Raw genomic sequence first — 17,311 nt, forward strand, 5'->3', positions numbered from 1 at the left:
TAAGTAATTGTCTTTGTATTTAGGTTATTGTTACAATCAACATCTGTTAGGTTATTTAAGTACTCATAATATAATACTATAAAACATTATAAATATATAATTACTTGTATTTAGTAGTAATTATATTTTTAAGTGCTTTAGTGCTTTTTAACAAAATATTGTATATTATATTCATCCACTTGCCATTAATTCGACTTAACAATTCGCGAGCCTAATACTACAAGGTTCTAAGTGTTCATACTTGAGAAAACAAACACAACAATGAAGTAGTATTCTAAGCTGCCTCATTGTTACTTTTGCTGTGTCAAAGACAAACACTTGGAACCTTGTAGTTTTCCACTTGCGAATTAGGTCTTATTTAATTTTTTATATTTCATTTAACAGCCATTAAAATACATTAAGCCATAATACATTTAATTGAAATTAAAATACACCTTAGCCAGGTCACACATCATAACTCGTCTCCACTGCAACACGTTGAATATGTCAATTGTGTTTTTCACAAAATACATGTAATTTAATATACTTCTGCACACAACTGGAATGCGTAATTTTAGTTTTAAAAAAACAACCGGTGTCGCAAGCAATAAATTTAGGTATAATACCAAAATGTCGCACCGGCACATATGCAGGAGCTGCTTTTTCCTTGTAACATCATTGTCTCGGCATGGCCTCGTTAATGCACACGGAAGAAAGTTGCAACATTGCGCGTAGTTTTTATTTATGATTATAATATCTCATTCGAGACGATTTTCAATGTGTGACTGGGCTTAGACTGAAAACTGACTGACGAATCTATTAATACACACTTAGAAATACAATGTTGTAAGGACAGATGATTTTTACTTTGTACATAGTCTACAGTATTCTTATATAATAGATTTTACTGAACATACTAAATTGTTGTTTTAAATTCTGTTGAAAATGAACTATAATATTTTATGTTATAGTCTCGGTTCCAGTGTCAAAAGGGTCTATCTTATTAACATAGTTTTATGTTACGGATCGACAGATATCACTCTTTTATTGAAATGTATGTAGAGGTTATAGAAACGCTCTTCTGACACTGCAATATAATAATGTCATGTCATAAAACCTCTGAAAATAAAACTCATTTTTCCATGTAAACGTTATACTGAAATCAATCATTTTGAATTAGTGGGACGGGTGCTAAAAATACAACATAATTTAGTCGATTCCCTCAAGATTTTGTGACAATGTGTGAGTATGGGGGAGGACGGTGTCAAGAAATACCGAAAATTAATTAAATTTCATTTCTGGACTAAGTAGAAATCATCTGTATACAAATATTGGATTATTTCGTATTATGACTTCTACAAGAGACGAATATATCCCACACCTATTTAAAAATCTTCCTTTTGACAAATGACACGTATACTCTAAAATGGCACAAGTCTTCCTTTCGACAACGAGCACATAGGACCTTGTCGTCCCGAAACACGAATGGCCTATGTCCGAAGGTGGTGTAAAGTGGAGTGGTGTAGTAATTGGCATGGCTTAAAGGTCCGAATGGATCGAGTGTCCCCGCCACGGTGCAGCAGACAGGGGACGGGCTGTTCAAGGCGGAGTTTGTCCCCCGCAGTGTCGGTGAACACAAGATCAACGTCACGGTCCAGGGGCAGGCCACGCCCGGGAGTCCCTTCGCTGCCAAGGTTTGTATAACTACTGATGTAATATTTTACAACCAAGTCCACTCGTTTGGTAATTAGCTGAAAACTGAAATAGCCTGCGACAAATACAAATTCTGGATAACATGGGTCTTACATGTGATACCTATGTAATAATGGGATATTGACAACAATGACATTTCAACAGGGAAGGTACTAAGATCTAATTTTAATGGCTATATATAATTTACTTATAACAATTAATTTAAAAAAAATCTTGATGTCGAGATAGTTAGGCTAAAAGGACCTAAGAACCATTTTGGGACTGCCCATATATAACATCACGCTCTAGGGAGCGGAAGGGGTCTGATATAATGTGATAATTTGTGATGAAGAGGTGCAGTAGGGGTCAGAAAACACCTATATTCTGACATGATTATTTTGTCAAATCAACAAATTTTTATACTGAACGTATGACACAAAAAAATGATTTAGACTTTTGGACCCCACTTTGTTTGCGTTTCATTAATAGATAAAATTACTTATTACATTCTATCATATCGTGGGTATTCTGCGAATAAGCATTAAGTCAAAAATACTAGTTTTGAGATAATCGAGTTTGAAAGTTTGGGCGGTCTTAACTTATTTTATATATATAAAAGGCAAATTCCTTTCTGCGATATTGCTTTGAGTATGACTTAGTGCAGTTTCGCACGCAGAATTTTGTGAATATAGCCTGAGAATGAGAGAAGCAAATGCACTAAGTCCATTTAGTGCTTTTTCTCTGAATAGATGTATGTCTTTTTGACTTATAACATAAATTATCTTTGCCTGTTTTATAGATATGACTGTGTGTGTTTTTGTAGACTATAGAGCGTACTCTTAATAAGATTACCTCATCATTAAGTCAAAACAGCAAAGTTTTGACTTAGTGCTTTTTCGCAGAATACCCACGATATATACTTTTGTACGACTTATTCTAAAGAATTGTTATTTTTTAGGTCTACGATGTGAACGCAATTAGAGTAAAAGAAGTCACAAGTGGAACAGTTGGAAAACCTGTCACATTTTTAGGTGAGTCATTCATAAAAAATATACTTGTCTATTATATTATATAGATCCAAAAATTACTAGTACCTAGCACAACGTATGCATGTTGGGCACAAAGATCGCATTAATCAAAACGTTATTATGTGTTCTTATATAATATTATTTGTCAAATATAATTTATGTAGGAATCTCAATTGACGGTGGTATGTATGACGGAGATTGCTCGCAGAACCAAACTGGCATGGAGTGCATTTGGGCGCCTAAATAGTACATTCAAAAGTGATGTCCCATTGTGACTTAAAACGTAAAGTGTTCAACCAATGTGTGTTACCAATGCTCACGTATGCATGTGTAACGTAGACTATTAATGTAAGAAAAATCTAAGAATTACTTAGCGCAACGTGGCACGGAAAGGTGTATGTTGGATATAACGTGTAAAGATCACAAAAGAAACCAATGGATAAGAAAGCAGACAAGAGTATGCGATGTAGTAGAGGTACCTAAGGGGCGCTAGAAGCCCTAAAACCCGTTGGATAGACAAACTCATAAAGTTCGGTGGATGTATGTGGTAGCGATGAACTATAGACCGAGAAGAGTGGAGGGTGTTAGGGGAGGCTTCCATCCAGCAGAAGATCGACCCCGGCTGATGATGATGATATATATACATGTTTGTGAGTTGACAGGCTCCCTTTGCTGTTTATAGTTTATTTATAGCTGTGGTTCTATTGACTTACAGTTTTGTAATGTCAGTTTGGTCATACATGAAATTAGTCACACACCGCTTCATACCAATAAATATCAAAATCGGTTGCAGTTTGTCTCAATGCCTGTTGGACCGCAACTACAAGATTGACCTCAAGTACAGTAATTGAGGCGTCTAAATACAAAAAGCGACAAGTCCACAATTCAATATTTTCGGGAAACAACGTTTTTATGTTTCTAGCTTCAATTATTTGTTTTAACGTGAAATTTTTTCCCCGTTGTATTTTATATCGAAATTAGAACCAAATGGCAATTCGTTTCAGCCGATAAACTCTTAAATGTAATAAATATAGGCAAAATAAAATTGGACTTAGCGCTACTTGTACTTCACTTTTTAATTTATCCCGCATAAGGCACATATTTCCGTGGCACTGTCATAAGTTTACCAGATGCTACAGCATGGGAGACACCCTTTTCAATATTGAACGTTCCCTTATTGGTTGACTTAAACACGCGCGAAATCAACCAAGCTTTAAATAATATGAAAAACGGACTTGGCGCTTTTTGTAATAAATCGAGACTTTTTTTTCGTAGGGTTATGTCGCATTTTGGAATTTATAGATCAATACATATTGTGTAAAATTATACAAAGAATACGTGCGTATTTTTTTCTCGATTTTGACCAAATGTGGACTTATCGCTTTTTGGAATTAGACGCCTCAATTGTCCTATTCTAATTTGTAGATCATTTTGAACGCTTTCGATTTTTAAAATTTAATTTAATGCCAATTATTCTGCAAAAATATGAATAGATTTATTTTGTTGTGTCCTGCCCTGTATTATGATAAGAAACCTCTTGGTTTTGAATAACTTTTATCATATTTCACAGTGGAGACATCACAAGCAGGCCCAGGGAATTTAGAGGTGACCGTGAACGGAGGACGAGTTCCAACCTCTGCTCAGGCGCAAGGACAACACACGTACGCCATCTCTTTTACCCCCAGAGATCCCACGACTCACACGGTGGATTTAAGATTCAACGGACAAGATGTACCAGGTAATTTTCTGTCAATATTGATTTTGTAATCATGGGTCACTTTCAACAGACTTTAACATTAATTGTAACAATTTCAGGGAGCCCTTTCCAATGCCACGTGTCATCACCGGCTCGCGTAGTGGACGTGGAATCTCTCGAAAAGGTTTCCGTCGGCAGTTCGTGCGACTTTTTGGTGGAGAGCGGATCGGCTCCGTCCGTTGAGATCCTCGGCCCGGCAAGGAGGCCCGTTTCGGCGCAGGTCGAGCCCGAAGATCAGGGAGCTGTCGTATCAGCAACGCCCGCTAATCGAAGATACAAGATTAAATTCGTGCCCATCGATGTAGGGGATCACAGCATTGAGGTATTTTTTTTTTTCATTTATCGTATACTACATAACTAAAAATTAGTAGAACTAAATAAAACTACGTATATTTAAAATACAAAATAATCATAAAGGTCTCCCAAACACACTCGATATTATGTTTAAAAAGCCCTGACTTGAATCAAAAATAATTACAAGTTATAAAAAGTTAAACTTAAAGTATATAAAAAGAACTTTTTATATACAACGTTTTTAAATTCTGTTGAACCATGGATAAACAAGACTTGACTAGCTTAAACGATCAGAAAAATTTGTACTTGACATGTCATATTGGTTTCCATAGTAACGCACGTAATGTATATTATTAATAATTTAGTTGCTAGGACCCCAGACCCAATAGCAACCAATAATGGTGTCGATATAACTTTTCATACAAAACAGAATTAACTGGAAATTAAATCAATGCTACTTAAAGATGGCTAAAAGTATTAAAAAAATGCATTGGCATCGTGTTGTCAAAAATCGATTGCAAGATTTGTACCGGACAAATAAGAATACGAGCTAAGAAAAACGTTGTAATGAAATGACCAGGGAACACAAAATTAATAGGAACAGGCTTACCTTACTAGGTGTGGTATAACAAGCAATATGTTATTTTGGTACTGTTCGGTTAAAGCGGATACAGCGGAAAACGCATTTTGAAAATAGCCGATAAACTGGATTATTTGTTAGTTTGGGTTAGTTTAGTGATACACCCCTGTTACAGGCGGGCTTCTCCCGGTGTAAAATAATCATTTAGTAGCTTAAGTCGAAACGTAACCCTGACCTCTAGAAACGGCTTCATAAAACATCTAATCTGATTCCTTGCTCAACCACGTAAGTATTTCTTTTTAATTTAAAATGTATAAATGATGATGTATGAAAGAGATAATTTTAAGACTAAATATAAGTATTTAAATATAATAAATTTTGCCGCGCTTGCCGGCAACGTAAAAATCCCTGCGCGCCTGCGCCGAGGTGGTCCTCGTGATTCGTCAAATCAAAATCAGGCGATAAAATTTGGCCAATCACGAGAGTCCTTTTTGTTGGACGGCGTAGGTACGCGAGATTTGAAAAAAGAAAAGAAAAAGCAGTAAGCGTCCCCTTTCCGATAGGTACGGACCTGACGACTACAACTGTAAAAATCCCAAATATAATTTGTAAAACTAAAAATTAAGAAAATGTAAAATATAAACAATATCACGTTACGAGCACGAAGGACTGTGTTTTATTTACACTCCAACCGTTTGAAATTTTTTTTTTTTGTGAATCCGGGGTTCGATGGACGCCTGAGCTAGCCGCTGGAACCCCGGGGATCTCAATGGCGCCTGGCAACATGGGGCGTGAAGAATCGCATTAATTCTTCCGAACCCGCGAAATAAAATTTACGCCCGCGAACGCTAAATAAAAGTTTATGATCCAGGAGCCGGAACAACCAAGAAATGGTTAACTAAAAAGCGGACTCCGACGTAACCCTTATCGAAGAAGAAGTGCTGTCTCCAACATCAAACCGGGAGAGCCCTCTGGTGTTCGAAGACAGTCCACATACGGCGCTGACCGCGCCTAGCGTCGTGCTGGAGACCGTAGCACCAGCGCGTCTCCAGTACGACGAATGGCTGCACAAATCCCACCTATGGAGACCAGACACATCATCGACGGTATCCAGCGAGGAGGGCTCGTAGAGGCCACGGCCCACTCACGACGAAAAACGGCGAGCAAAATGCCGATTTTCCTAGGGTATCACTAACATGTGTACCCTAGTCGACCACGGGATGTTCGGTGAGGAGAGAAAAAGGAAACGCGAGGCTAGGGAGCCTCACAAGAGGGCTGAGAAGGCGCGCAAGCTGAGATGAATCGAAGAAGCTGTACGGGCGCAGGCTCGACCACGAGGAGATGAAGCAGGACCAGTCGCCAACCCTCTAGTCAAGGGTGAACGCCGAGTTGCTGTTGGAAGTTTCAGTGTAAACAGTGTAGTTAAAAGTGAAGATAATAATCGTAAATATCCGGAAATTCTTCTAATTACGGATAAAAAGTTAATTAAGGACCCACTTTCTGAGCCCTATAATCTTAAGTTCGTTAGTAAGAAAAATGTACATTCTAGTTTTAAAAATAACGCTCCGCAAAGTGACGCCAATTCTTTCCGTTCAAATAAAGTAAATATGAATGAATTCGAAAACATTAACATTGAAAATCGCAAACAATTTTATAAACGGGAAAGACGATATTCTACAGTAGCGCGAAACCTGTTTCAAAGTTACGCCGTGTTAATAATTTGAATCCAAAGAGAAACGAGGAAAATAGTACACTACCGTCCCTATTATTTCTTTACAAATTACCAATCGTAAATTTAACACAGCGAAAACGGAACGGGAATAATAAGGCGTCACTCGACAAAGTGTTAGTTGTTATGTTAAATTTTAATAATAAGTTAAAATTAGGTATAAAAGGATGAAAGTAGAGATTGTATGCTTGTGATAAAAAAAAAAAAAAAAAATGAGTCAATAAGCCGTAAATTTCTCAACGGGGTGTTTCAATAATAATAAAAAAAATAATAATAATAAAACGTGAGAGGCACCGTAAATCGGCGCGGCGCGCCTTTGGAATAGGATGTCGGGCGCGTAAAACGAAACAACAATTTTTTTTAAATAAAACGGGTTTCACTAAAAATAAAGTTAATTACACAGTTTTAAGTGTACTGATTCAGAAATAAATATAATGAGAGGGTGGAATATTTCAATTTTTAATATCAATGTGATTTATACAGTCAATACAATGTTGCAAAATAATTATGGGTATTAGGGTAAAATATTAAAAGTGATAGTAAGTACCATAAGTACAATGGGAAGATTTTATATAAAATTAGTAGCTATTTAATGTATGGGGTAGGAGTAATTAATAAAGTAAATTCGAATAAATTTAAAGTACAGGAAGTCTAATGAACGAATAAATCACTAAAGAAAGAAAAAGAATAAATACAGTTGAAGACAATTTGGAAGCACAAAGGGAGCCACCTCTCGAAGTAAGCGCATCCAAAGGCAGCGTAGCCGAAAATTCATGATACCAAAGCTTGATGGTGTGGAGAGTGCGCACTCTCCTTTCTCGCGCAGGTTCATGGAGAGACTAGGGACGTGACGCCTGAAAGATATCGTGAAACAACAAGAGGTACTTCCGAAGTGTAACCATCTATAAAAAAAAAGAAAGGGAAAAGGATACTTATTGTAAACATCCATCCTAGTACCTGTGAGTAAGCCGTGCCGCCGTCAACGAGCCTGGCCGTTGTACCGCTATACGATGCCTTGCCCGCAGTAATAGGAACAGATGGAGACACAGTACCTGTCCATCTATGAGGTGATACTCCAGAGACCAGCAGATCAGTGGAAAACTTTCCACAGAAAGATATCCGCTGCTCGGAACGAGCCTGGCTCAATAGTAACGCCACTACCACGCCCTGGTTGCAAAGGCAGACGACGCCAAACGAGGTACGCTCCTATTGCACCAGAAGAAGTAAAACGTAACACGAAATAATAATTCCGAACGAGGGCCAAACGTCTACAAATGTAGCCCCTAGGAATGCAAAAGAAAGATTGGAAAGCGCGAGAGTCAAAGACTGCAGCTTCGCGACCCCTCCGCTGACTAATAAAAACGTATAAAATAACAAGAAAACCTAATTAAAACAAAGTAACACAAAATAAATGTACTACACTGAAATTAAATCAAACTCTGACCTATTCAAAGGTATCGCGAAAGCATTGCTTTGAGCTGAAAATAATAATCCAAAATAAATATAGAAAATAATAAAAATAGAGCTAAAGTATAGAGTTTTATGTTAGAATAGTTAGATTGTAGTTGAATTCTTTTATAAACTGTTTATCATGCCATGTATTTAACGGATGAACAAGGAATTGGATGGGTGGCCGATGAGATCAGGGCGTACCTTTCGACTTTAATCCAGATGGGGCGAATGATACACCCCTGTTACAGGCGGGCTTCTCCCGGTGTAAAATAATCATTTAGTAGCTTAAGTCGAAACGTAACCCTGACCTCTAGAAACGGCTTCATAAAACATCTAATCTGATTCCTTGCTCAACCACGTAAGTATTTCTTTTTAATTTAAAATGTATAAATGATGATGTATGAAAGAGATAATTTTAAGACTAAATATAAGTATTTAAATATAATAAATTTTGCCGCGCTTGCCGGCAACGTAAAAATCCCTGCGCGCCTGCGCCGAGGTGGTCCTCGTGATTCGTCAAATCAAAATCAGGCGATAAAATTTGGCCAATCGCGAGAGTCCTTTTTGTTGGACGGCGTAGGTACGCGAGATTTGAAAAAAGAAAAGAAAAAGCAGTAAGCGTCCCCTTTCCGATAGGTACGGACCTGACGACTACAACTGTAAAAATCCCAAATATAATTTGTAAAACTAAAAATTAAGAAAATGTAAAATATAAACAATATCACGTTACGAGCACGAAGGACTGTGTTTTATTTACACTCCAACCGTTTGAAATTTATTTTTTTTGTGAATCCGGGGTTCGATGGACACCTGAGCTAGCCGCTGGAACCCCGGGGATCTCATTAGGTTAGGTTAGGTTGGGTTGGGTTAGGTTAGGTTAGGTTTGGTTAGGTTAACCTAACAAATAATCCAGTTTATCGGCTATTTTCAAAATGCGTTTTCCGCTGTATCCGCTTTAACCGAACAGTACCGTTATTTTCAATAGTTACACCTGTACGATAATAATATGCATTAAAGTTTGTTATATTTGTTTTAAATAGTAATTAAATGTAACGTGCGTCCAATATTGAGAGCCGTCGGCACGCTTTGTTATATTTGGGTTTTACGGCCTGACCGCCATAAAATACCCTTCTACAAAATATTGGTCCACGGTGAAGTCTTTTACATTTCTATTTATTAATCTGATCTGTGGAAATGACACTATTTGTATGTGTGCTATTATTATCAGAGCATGACGTGTGGCTTTTAATCTAATTATGTTTTGACGTTACGAAAAGTGTATTCTGAATTAAAAAATAATGTGTTCCAGGTTCGCCTGCCCCAAGGAGGTCACGTCGAAGGCAGTCCGTTCTTACTGAAGGCATATTCGGCCGAGCGAGTTACGGTTACAGATATAATGCCCGGGACGGTCGGCAAGCCAGTCAGTTTCACAATCAATGCATCGCAAGCAGGTAACTAATCTGTACTTAAGGTGACGCATCAGTGAAACGCCAAATAATTTCCAACTGTAGGCGCGACGAAATTTTGGACTCGCTGCCATTCACTGAGAGAATCTCGAGCCAGAAGCACGTCACTTTGCTGCGTGATGGCGACGGGTCAATTAATTCTAAAATCGTGTAAAGATGACTAAAAACGTTGCCCATTTACTTTAAAAAGAAAACATGTCAATGAATATATTATTATTGTTACTAATAGAACAATAAACAGAACATAAAATGAACGTATGTTGGATTTATATGAAAAATAATATTTCGTTTGACAGGTGTCATTTGCACCCGCGACCCGCAGTCCGCGCATCGCCTAGCAACGATCTTTTTAGACCGTGCCTCAACTAATGCATGGCCTTAATTTAATAATATTAAAATTATTCTGTCATATCCACGAAAAACCCACCAATCACCGATGAACCATAGATGATTCGGTAATTAGTGGGTAGTGGTGTTAGTATTTGGCCTGTGAGTGCACATAAAAAAAAAATTGCAATAATGCATTTAATTTTTTGAGAGATACATAATTAGAAACTACTCATAAAACTTGAAATGCTTCATTCGCTGCTGACCTTTTAATTAATATTTAATTACCACATTTAATCCTTACAGCGCGAACGCCACAGCTGTTGTGTCCTGATTAGGGGGCCATTAGATATAATTAGCATGTTATTTAAATATGGTAATTAAAAAGTAATTAAATGCTCCGCAGTGAATCGGTTAAATAACATGCTAATTATATCTAATGGCCACCTTATGGGCAATGCACCAGTTGCGTTGGACGCAGCGAATGGGTTAACATATCGATTAATCTACTATATTATAATCGTGTGGCGTTCAAAAAGTAAAAGTTATTTGGAAACAAAATCACAGTACTAGTCATATAACAGGCAAGGCATCAATCCACACAATAGCTTCCGGTTTGACCTGGTGTATGGCTGAAACTCCTCCAGGGAAGGCATACATGTTACATGACTCCACGATGTACTCCGTTGTCTAAATCTCACCACACTCGCAAAGTGGATACTCTTTTAAACCCCACTTGTAAGCGCAGTAGGAAAGCCAATATCGGATTCATTTCAGACACATGCTATATTTGCGTAGATGCCTACGGTCTTCTAATCGGCCATTATGAAATATTATGGTTTTAACTGGAGTATTGGTAATTTAGTTATATTTTTATTGTTTAGGTGCCGGTAACTTGGAAATCATTGTTGCCGTTGGTGGAAGGAACGTTCCTAACTATGTCCAGAGCGAAGGAAATGCTAGATTTAAGGTATGTCTAACCAACTTGTCACGATTCTATAATTTATACTGTTTACGATTTTATTTTTAATTTGTGATCGAGGACGACTTTGTCTGTGTAATATATGGAAAGAAAAAGGATGCAGATTCATATTATTAATTCTTTATATTTATGCGCTTCACCTTATTGTAGCGTGTTATTTTCGAGACGTTTACAATGTAGCAGCGGCGAAGGGTGGAGGGAGGCTGTTAAGATCCAACATAAATAGTGCACACTAAACTTTGTCAGACGTGCTTTGTATTCATTGAACTAAGAAAACAAATTGCAGGTGGTACTGGTTAGTTTTTCAAAATCAGTTGAACCCAGCCTCAACCAAACCATAATAGTTTAGATATGATATGGGTGATCTGAAAACCAAATGACACCTATTCGACGCTTGCATTCTGACGGTGCTGCTTTACGGTAGCGAATCATGGCACCTTACGAAAGCTCAGAGCAACCGTATACTGAGCTTCGAAAACAGATATTTGCGACGAATACTGGGTGTGCGGGTGGTATGACTTTAGGAGCAACGAGGAGATAAGAGAACGTACCAAGCAGCCTCTCATCACGCTGAAAGTGAAGAGGCGACGTTGGACCTGGCTCGGCCACGTGCTGCGGATGCCAGAAGAGAACTTTAACCTGGCTTGCCTGTTCTTCAAGCCGACCGGATTCCGGCGTCCTGGAAGGCCGCTAAATACAATCTACAGAGTGTATACGGCGGAGCTACGGGATGCTGGTTTGACCTGGAACGAAGCAAGAAGACTGGCGAGCGACAGGGATTCTTGGAGGCGCCGCGTGGTGTCCATATGCTCCAGTTAAGGGGCGGATATGGGTAAAGAAGAAGAAGAATATCTGAAAAAAAATAGTGCACACTTTTTCAGTCATACTTATTTGTTTTCGTTGAATTAGGAATACATATTACAGATGGTGTTGGTTCGTTTTTTAGTTCATAATAGATAAACAATATTCTTCTATCTATAAAATATCTTAAATTATGTATGATTTAATGGCATAATTTTATAGATAGACAAATATTTTTTGACTGTTATCCATTAAAGCCTTAGTTTACGCAGGGTTTAATTGGTTTTTTAAAACTATCCGCAATCCGTAGTCTTATGCATCAATTACATTGAGCTACTTTACGAGCTGTTTGTTGGCGAATTTAAAAGCGGGCGATTCAGCTACTTCGATTATGATGATGACACACAAAACTTTCCATTCGCTGAGAAGCCACAAGCCAGCGTCTATTTTGACAGAATGTAGTTCGTTTTTTTACCGGGAGGTTGCTATTGCGCAGACGCAGTAGGCCCACACGCCGGCGTGTAGCGTGTAAAGTTGACCGGCTTTCAACTTTTCTCAGTAGAGTGTTTACAACCTGCTTGTTAGCTTGTTCGATGATTACACTGGGCGACTTTACAGGCAGATTATAAATTCGCCAACAAACAGTTTGTAAAGAAGCTCAATGTAATTGACGCTTTAGTTCAATGAAAACAAATACATATGACTGTCAAAGTTTAGTGTGCACTATTTATGTCGAATCCTAACAGCCTACCTCCGCTCTTCGCCACTGCTATATACCTACACATTGTTATGTTCACAGTAATATGATCCATCAGGCACATAACGTTGATAACATAATTAAGATTCATTATAAACTTTTAGGTTAACTTCAAACCTACGGAAGCAGCCCCGCATTCCCTGTCGGTGCGATTTAATGGCAGAGCAGTACCAGGGTCTCCGTTCACCTGTGCTGTTGTTGGAGCAACTGGGTCCGCTGGTCCATCTGGAAGTGCCTTAACTTCCGCTCGTGTCAGTGGCGCAGCACTTAGGACCGCAGCCAGAGGGCAGCACGCTGAGTTACAGCTTACCGGATTTACTGGTAAGAGTTTTCACTATGTTCCTAAAGGGCCCTGGTGCTGTCATATTCTTTCTTTTTTCTTTCGACCATGTCCGATCCTAATAGGATCATATGGACCTCCACAGAGGTTTGTATTAACAGATTTTATTTTTACGAGAAATGGATGTCAGCCACTTGCTCAACCTATTAGGTCCATACTCTGACGCATATACACATTGAAAAACAATATGCGTACTTGCCAGACCCAGGATTCGAACCTGGGACCGTCGAGTCTATAGGCCGGCGTTTAAGCCACGCGGCCATCGAGGGTGCTGTCATATAACGATTGAAAATATAGATTTTTGGGTATGTTACTTTGAATCCTAAGAAAAGCCTAAATAAACTTTGAACGCTGAGTTTTTGCATGGTTGGCTGGCTGACTCGAATAAGGCTAAAGGTGCTAAACAAAAGAACTTGTAAAGTAAACATGTGATTTATTGTGTGGTGTAATGGGCAGCAGTTTGAGGCTAACCAGCGTTGTTATTTTTTCATAGTTTCTTGTTAAATAAATAACATTGTCTAAGAACATAGCTCAGGTGTAAAGCATACAACTGCAGAATTGTTGGTGGTTCGACCCTAACCATCGGTGATTTTTTCACTTTTCATCGGCTGTAACTGCTTTTACTCTACCACATGTTGAAAACCTTTACTTAAAAAATAGAGCATTTATTTAAATCAATTATTTTCCAGGAGTGGAACCATCGGTGTCAGTAAGTGGGCCCGGTGGCGCAGCAGTGAGGGCGCGTGTCTCCTCTACAGGCGCCGACTCGTGGACAGCCCGCTGGCTGGCAGACAGGGTTGGGAGACACCAGATCGCTGTGACCGCGGGACCGGGAGGTCACCACGTGCAGGGCTCACCTTTCGTCTGCAACGTCTATGATGTGGACAGAGTGAGGGTTACCGGATTAGGGGCTGGAGGTAAGATATTATATAAGTACTATTTACACACATAATAATGCTCACTTAAACAGCCGATGAAATATAAATAATATTTTTAACTTTCAGGTCTGGAAGGTATGGTAGAAGGCCTAAGCCTCGGCGAGTCCATCCAAGGAGAGGTGGGAAAACCGGTGACGTTTAGTGTTGATGCTGCTAATGCTGGGGAAGGAACTCTTGAGTTGGTCGTTTCCACTCCGCATTCTACAGTCAAAGCTGAGGTTAATAAATCAATATTAATTATTTATATCCTTTCTTGATTAGGTGTATCACGTATGAAATACACATATGAAACATCGTTCAACATCGTAAATCATATTTTTTCTTCATAGGTTTTTAATATTATCGCTCACTTATTGTAATGCAAACCATAAACCGATGTGCCCATATTGCCAATCGGCGATAATACAGGCACCGTATATATTTTTTTTACTTTAAATGAACCCAAAGCTTAGTATTAACTAAAGCCATTATAAAACAACTTAAACTGTGCTAATCGTTTACGCCATGCGTAAGTTCCAGAATACCGTGCGCCGACCGGGTAAAATGACATCATATTGTTCTGAGTAGAGAGCAATTACAGATTTGAATTATGATTTGTTATTATAGACTTACTGTTCACGCTCAAATTATGTTTAGTATCATATTTAGCAATCTCGTACGTAAAATGCCTGTTAAACTAAATACAATAGAATTCATTATTTGCTAAATTTAAAATGGGTAAGAAATATAATACAATGTCGGTAAGATATTTTGATTTATGTGTACTGAAAGTTAAATCAGTGAAGATAAAAATAATTTTGGTACCTACCGCATTTCTGGAAAATTAATATTTCATTATCCTGTGTGTTGACTAAACGCGAAATGATGTCGGATATTTATAATAGGTATAGAAAATTATTAATTCATGAATTCTAGTGATAAGCTAATAAATCTTAATACTATTTCACAAAGTGCAGTTTCATAATGCCGGGTCCACACTGGCAACATGTCACGCGACAACCTCGTTAAATTTTACGATAAGTATGATAATTATCGTAAAATATCTTAAGCAATTATGATAATTATCGTAAAATTTAACGAGGTTGTCGCGCGACATGTTGCCAGTGTGGACCCGGCATAATAATCATTATTCATACAGTGTACAAATTACTAAAGATAATGTACTTATATAGAATAAGATGGCTTACGTTAAAAGTAAGAGGTATTTATCTACTATAAGAGATGCAATCATTTCTTAAAACAAATCCAATAAAGATTTAAGTAACTCGCAACATGTTTTATTAAAAATATAAAATATACAGGTAATTTCCCAAATGTCAATAACGTTTTGTCAAATCAAAAATAACGCCGAAAAGTTTCCAGCGCACCCTCAAAAATTACAATCCAAAAAATCACCGGCCGCCACTGATCACCATTCCCGTTGAATGGTATGAAGGTATCTTAAGAGATTATTTTTACGACAATATTCATTCAATACCTGTTTCCGCATGTGGGTCAAAATTCTCCCATTGTACAAAAATTCCGATGTACAAGACGCTGATCCGACCAATAGTGACGTACGGATCGAAGTATTAGACTCCTACCTAGGCCGATGAGCATGCACTATATATATTCGAGAGCAAGGTGCTACGTAGGATATATGAACCCATAATATAAGAAGAATAATGGCGTATTCAACATAACCTGGAGCACTACAACCTCTTCCAAGAAGGATGTATCTTCATATTTGTTAAACTTTGTAGGCTCCGATAGGGGGAAACGGAAGACGTTCTCGGAGGAGACTATGATCCACGCTGGGTTTTTAGGGCACTTATGATGAGTTTGAAATTTTGAAAATCAAATTTATAGTAAAATATATATCCAAAATATGCTACTTAATAAAATCACACTCAATATCTGCCGCAAGCATCTGTTCTCAAACTCAGTATTCAGTTGCTCTGAGCCTTCATAAGATGACATCACTCGCTACTGTAAAGCATCACAGTCAGAAGACAAGCGTCTGCCACACGTAACCCAAATAATGTAACAATGTTTTATTCTGTATTTACAGGTGGTGGCGTGCGCGAGAGGTCTTTACGATGTCACTTTCGTGCCACAATGCTGTGAGCCTCATTTTGTCAACATCACATTCAACGAAGCGTCAGTTCCTGGAAGTCCCTTCCAGTGCGACGTCCATGAAACTGTTAACCACGTTCAGATCGGTAAGTCATTGTTTTTTTTTTTTTTTCAGTTTAAAATCAATTACCCATTGATCCAGTTCAGATAAAAGTTACAATACGGTAGAATCTCCACTCGAATTCGAGTCATAATGCCGTCCTGCTCGTAGAATGAACGTAGCAGTGGCATTTGCAACACTGGCCGCTAAAAAAACATCTGCTGTTCCAATCGACAAGTCGCGTGCTCCTCGGGCTGCGAGTCCAAGACGCCAGGACGCATACAAACCTATGAATTGGTCATTCTTATACCGGGTCACCAATCGCCGCATTTAAATATTTATACGTTTCGAAGGTTACATGCGACTGTCGCTAGGTAGATGTGTATTCATATGCGACACAGGATTGACGTCCTTGGAAGGTTTGTTTTATGGCTGTGCGGCAGATGAGGTGAGTTTAGATGTGAGAGCCGGCTTATGGTTATAGTATTCACAAGTAATTAATTACAAAGGTCCTGTTCCCTAGGGTCAAATCCGATCTATCTTTTCTATCATTAATTGTTACATAGTTTCTCAACAATATAAATAAACTAAAATTTATTCAAATAATCATTTCTGTTTAATCCAGATATTCCGATGCCAGTTCACAACCTTTGTTCAAACTTTTCTCTACTATGAATAACTCCGTAACTCTCTTGTACTTCTCATAGCTTACTCTGACATAACGTTCTATGTTTCTTGGTTAATTAATATTATGCCATGTCATTTTCCAGGCGGAACCGCAACAGTAGACTTGCCTACATCCACGCACTCGGTGGAAATCACAGGACCTGACGGAGAGTCAGTCTCCCACACATCAGGCCAAGGCCTCGCCGAATTCAAAGCTGACCGTATCGGAACTTATGATGTCCGCATCCTCAATCCTTCAGGATCGGTTATATCTGCTAAGAGTGTGAACGTCTTTGATACCAGTCGAGTGAAGGTGTTATCTGTCGGTGACGCGTACTGTCATCGGCCAGCTATTGTCTCTGGTATGTA

The 17,311-nt window shown here is 38.4% G+C and overlaps 1 protein-coding gene across 5 annotated transcripts in view; it reads left to right on the top strand.

The window, feature by feature from the left end:
* jbug (filamin-type immunoglobulin domains fbug) overlaps window positions 1–17,311 on the top strand; it is a 241,573-nt gene that overhangs the window by 204,335 nt on the left and 19,927 nt on the right. For all 5 annotated transcript variants that reach the window (XM_085950990.1, XM_085950988.1, XM_085950991.1 and 2 more), the window contains exons 30-40: window positions 1,525–1,673; window positions 2,630–2,702; window positions 4,270–4,437; window positions 4,515–4,777; window positions 9,820–9,961; window positions 11,188–11,273; window positions 12,948–13,164; window positions 13,873–14,100; window positions 14,188–14,339; window positions 16,172–16,322; window positions 17,047–17,304. In XM_085950990.1, the coding sequence (XP_085807116.1) occupies window positions 1,525–1,673; window positions 2,630–2,702; window positions 4,270–4,437; window positions 4,515–4,777; window positions 9,820–9,961; window positions 11,188–11,273; window positions 12,948–13,164; window positions 13,873–14,100; window positions 14,188–14,339; window positions 16,172–16,322; window positions 17,047–17,304 (1,887 nt within the window). The remainder of the gene's footprint in view (window positions 1–1,524; window positions 1,674–2,629; window positions 2,703–4,269; window positions 4,438–4,514; window positions 4,778–9,819; window positions 9,962–11,187; window positions 11,274–12,947; window positions 13,165–13,872; window positions 14,101–14,187; window positions 14,340–16,171; window positions 16,323–17,046; window positions 17,305–17,311) is intronic.

This window comes from Rhyacophila brunnea, unplaced genomic scaffold (genome assembly GCF_057557595.1).
Source record: "Rhyacophila brunnea isolate RB1 unplaced genomic scaffold, BYU_Rbru_1.0 scaffold_24, whole genome shotgun sequence".
Classification (NCBI taxonomy): Eukaryota; Metazoa; Arthropoda; class Insecta; order Trichoptera; family Rhyacophilidae; genus Rhyacophila; species Rhyacophila brunnea.